We start from the raw sequence: 2,113 nt of genomic DNA on the forward strand, positions 1-2,113 counted from the left end.
GGTTTGGGGCTTTGTTGCAACCACCAAAAGCCCCTGAGATCAGAGCCACAGCTCGAGGAGGGGCAGCAACCACGAGGCTGCTTGGGCCGCCATCGCTGGCTATCTTCACCGAATCCTCCCCCCGTGTCAGGTGTCACCAGATGGATGACTTCAGCCCTGCCAAGAACCTCATGACCATGTGTTTCACCTACTACTACGTGGGTAAGAGGTGCTTGCACCCTGGGGCTTTGCTTGTGCTGGAGACCGGTGGTGAAGTGTGCCCTGTGCATGGGAAGGGTGATGGATGGGTACCCAAGCTTACTCTGGCTGACTCCGATATTGAGCAGAAAAGAGCCTCCATGGCCCAGAAGCTGTGCAAACCCGCCGGAGACCCCCACTGGGGTGGTACCTCCCGCTGATGCTGGTTTGTCATTGCTTCTAGCCAGGGACGTTTGTATGTGGTGATCCCCAGATGTTCCCCAACCCTGGGGATGGGATGTGAAACCCCCAGCCCAGAAGCACCTTGGCTCGTTGCTTGGTGTGTGGTGATCACTCCTCCACGGGGGGCTGGATTTTCTATTCAAAATGGGGGGACAATAAAGACCTACAGGAATTGGGATGGGATGGGGTCTGGGCCGTTTCTGTCTGGCTCCTGGTCTCCATGGTGCATCTTGTAGCTGGGAGCAGGTCCCCCAGGAGCTGGCAGCACCCAGGACTGTGGGGCCAGCTGAGCTCCTGCCACGTTGCCCGCAGGCAAGACCCACGCGCTGCCCTTGGAGGCCAAAGAGAAGCCCACGGGCAGCATCGACTCGTACCTGAAGTCGGCGAACAGCTGGTTGGCAGAGAAGAAGGACATCGCGGAGCGGCTGCTGAAAAACACGTCGGCCAAGACGGAGAACGTCAAGGGCTTCTTCGGTGGCCTGGAAGCTGAGCTCCTGCCACGTTGCCCGCAGGCAAGACCCACGCGCTGCCCTTGGAGGCCAAAGAGAAGCCCACGGGCAGCATCGACTCGTACCTGAAGTCGGCGAACAGCTGGTTGGCAGAGAAGAAGGACATCGCGGAGCGGCTGCTGAAAAACACGTCGGCCAAGACGGAGAACGTCAAGGGCTTCTTCGGTGGCCTGGAGACCAAGCTGAAGGGTCCTACCACCAGAAAGAGCGAGTGGGTACCACTCTGTTGGGTGGGCAGGGTGGGCTGAGGCAGGCACTCGTAACATGACCAAGCCAGAAACCTCCTGGGTGTAGGGCCACTGTAGAGCCAGGGGTTATCATGGCCATGGGAAGACGGTCTCTAGCCTGGTCCCACGCTTCATACTTTGGTCATTTGGCATCTCATGGTCTGGGGGTCCTGTGTCCCTCAGGCACGGAGATATGTAGTTTCAGGAGACAATGCTGTTGCTTTGTGGTGGTCTGCATCACCTTTGTACTGGGTCCGACTGGGATGGACATCACAGTCTCTTAGCCACCTTTCTGGCCCCGGGGACAGTGGCACGGGAGCAGGGGGTCTTACAAATGCAGGTGCTCCCCTCGCCAAGGGGGGCCAGAGCTTTGCCGTGTGGGCTGTCAGGGGAACAGACTTTTTGGGAGCTGATGCTGATTTCTGTGCCACAGCGAAGGTGAGGACAAACCAAAGGAGAAGCTGAAGAAGACGGGTGAGTGGAGCCAGCGTTGCTGAATTAGGCATGGTCAAGGCATCTCTGGGGAAGGAGCGAGGGTTGGAAGTGGTACAAGATGCCCGGCATTGTGGGAGGTGTGGGGTGGGGAGAAGGGCAAGAGGGACTGATGCTGTCTCCTCTGAGCTCCCAGAGAAGTGCTCCAAAGGAACCTTCACAGCTCCTTGCTTTGGAGCAACCACAGCTCTTGTCCCGCAAGGACATCTTGTGGCATCTTGTCCTCAGTGGCACCAGTTTGCAGAGATTTGGGCATCCACCGCCTCTGAGCTTTCGTGCTGCTCCAGTCGCTACCCTGGTAGCCGCATGTGCTGTCAAACCAGAGGTCCAGTCCCTCGAGCACCCTCCTGGGACATCCATGCCTTGATCAGAGCTAATATCTGCCCACAAAGGGCAGCCAAAGCTCCTCTTCACATTGCTGGGGATGTGCTGGGGATGAGTATTTGGTTTGCAGACCTTGCCATC

The 2,113-nt window shown here is 58.0% G+C and overlaps 1 protein-coding gene across 1 annotated transcript in view; it reads left to right on the plus strand.

Moving 5' to 3' along the window:
- KIAA0513 (KIAA0513 ortholog) overlaps positions 1 to 2,113 on the plus strand; it is a 9,773-nt gene that overhangs the window by 1,938 nt on the left and 5,722 nt on the right. Inside the window, 3 exon segments of the mRNA XM_009323045.1 lie at positions 51 to 201; positions 933 to 1,140; positions 1,590 to 1,630. Coding sequence (XP_009321320.1) covers positions 51 to 201; positions 933 to 1,140; positions 1,590 to 1,630 — 400 coding nt within the window.

This window comes from Pygoscelis adeliae, unplaced genomic scaffold, assembly GCF_000699105.1.
Source record: "Pygoscelis adeliae isolate BGI_AS28 unplaced genomic scaffold, ASM69910v1 Scaffold414, whole genome shotgun sequence".
Taxonomy (NCBI): domain Eukaryota; kingdom Metazoa; phylum Chordata; class Aves; order Sphenisciformes; family Spheniscidae; genus Pygoscelis; species Pygoscelis adeliae.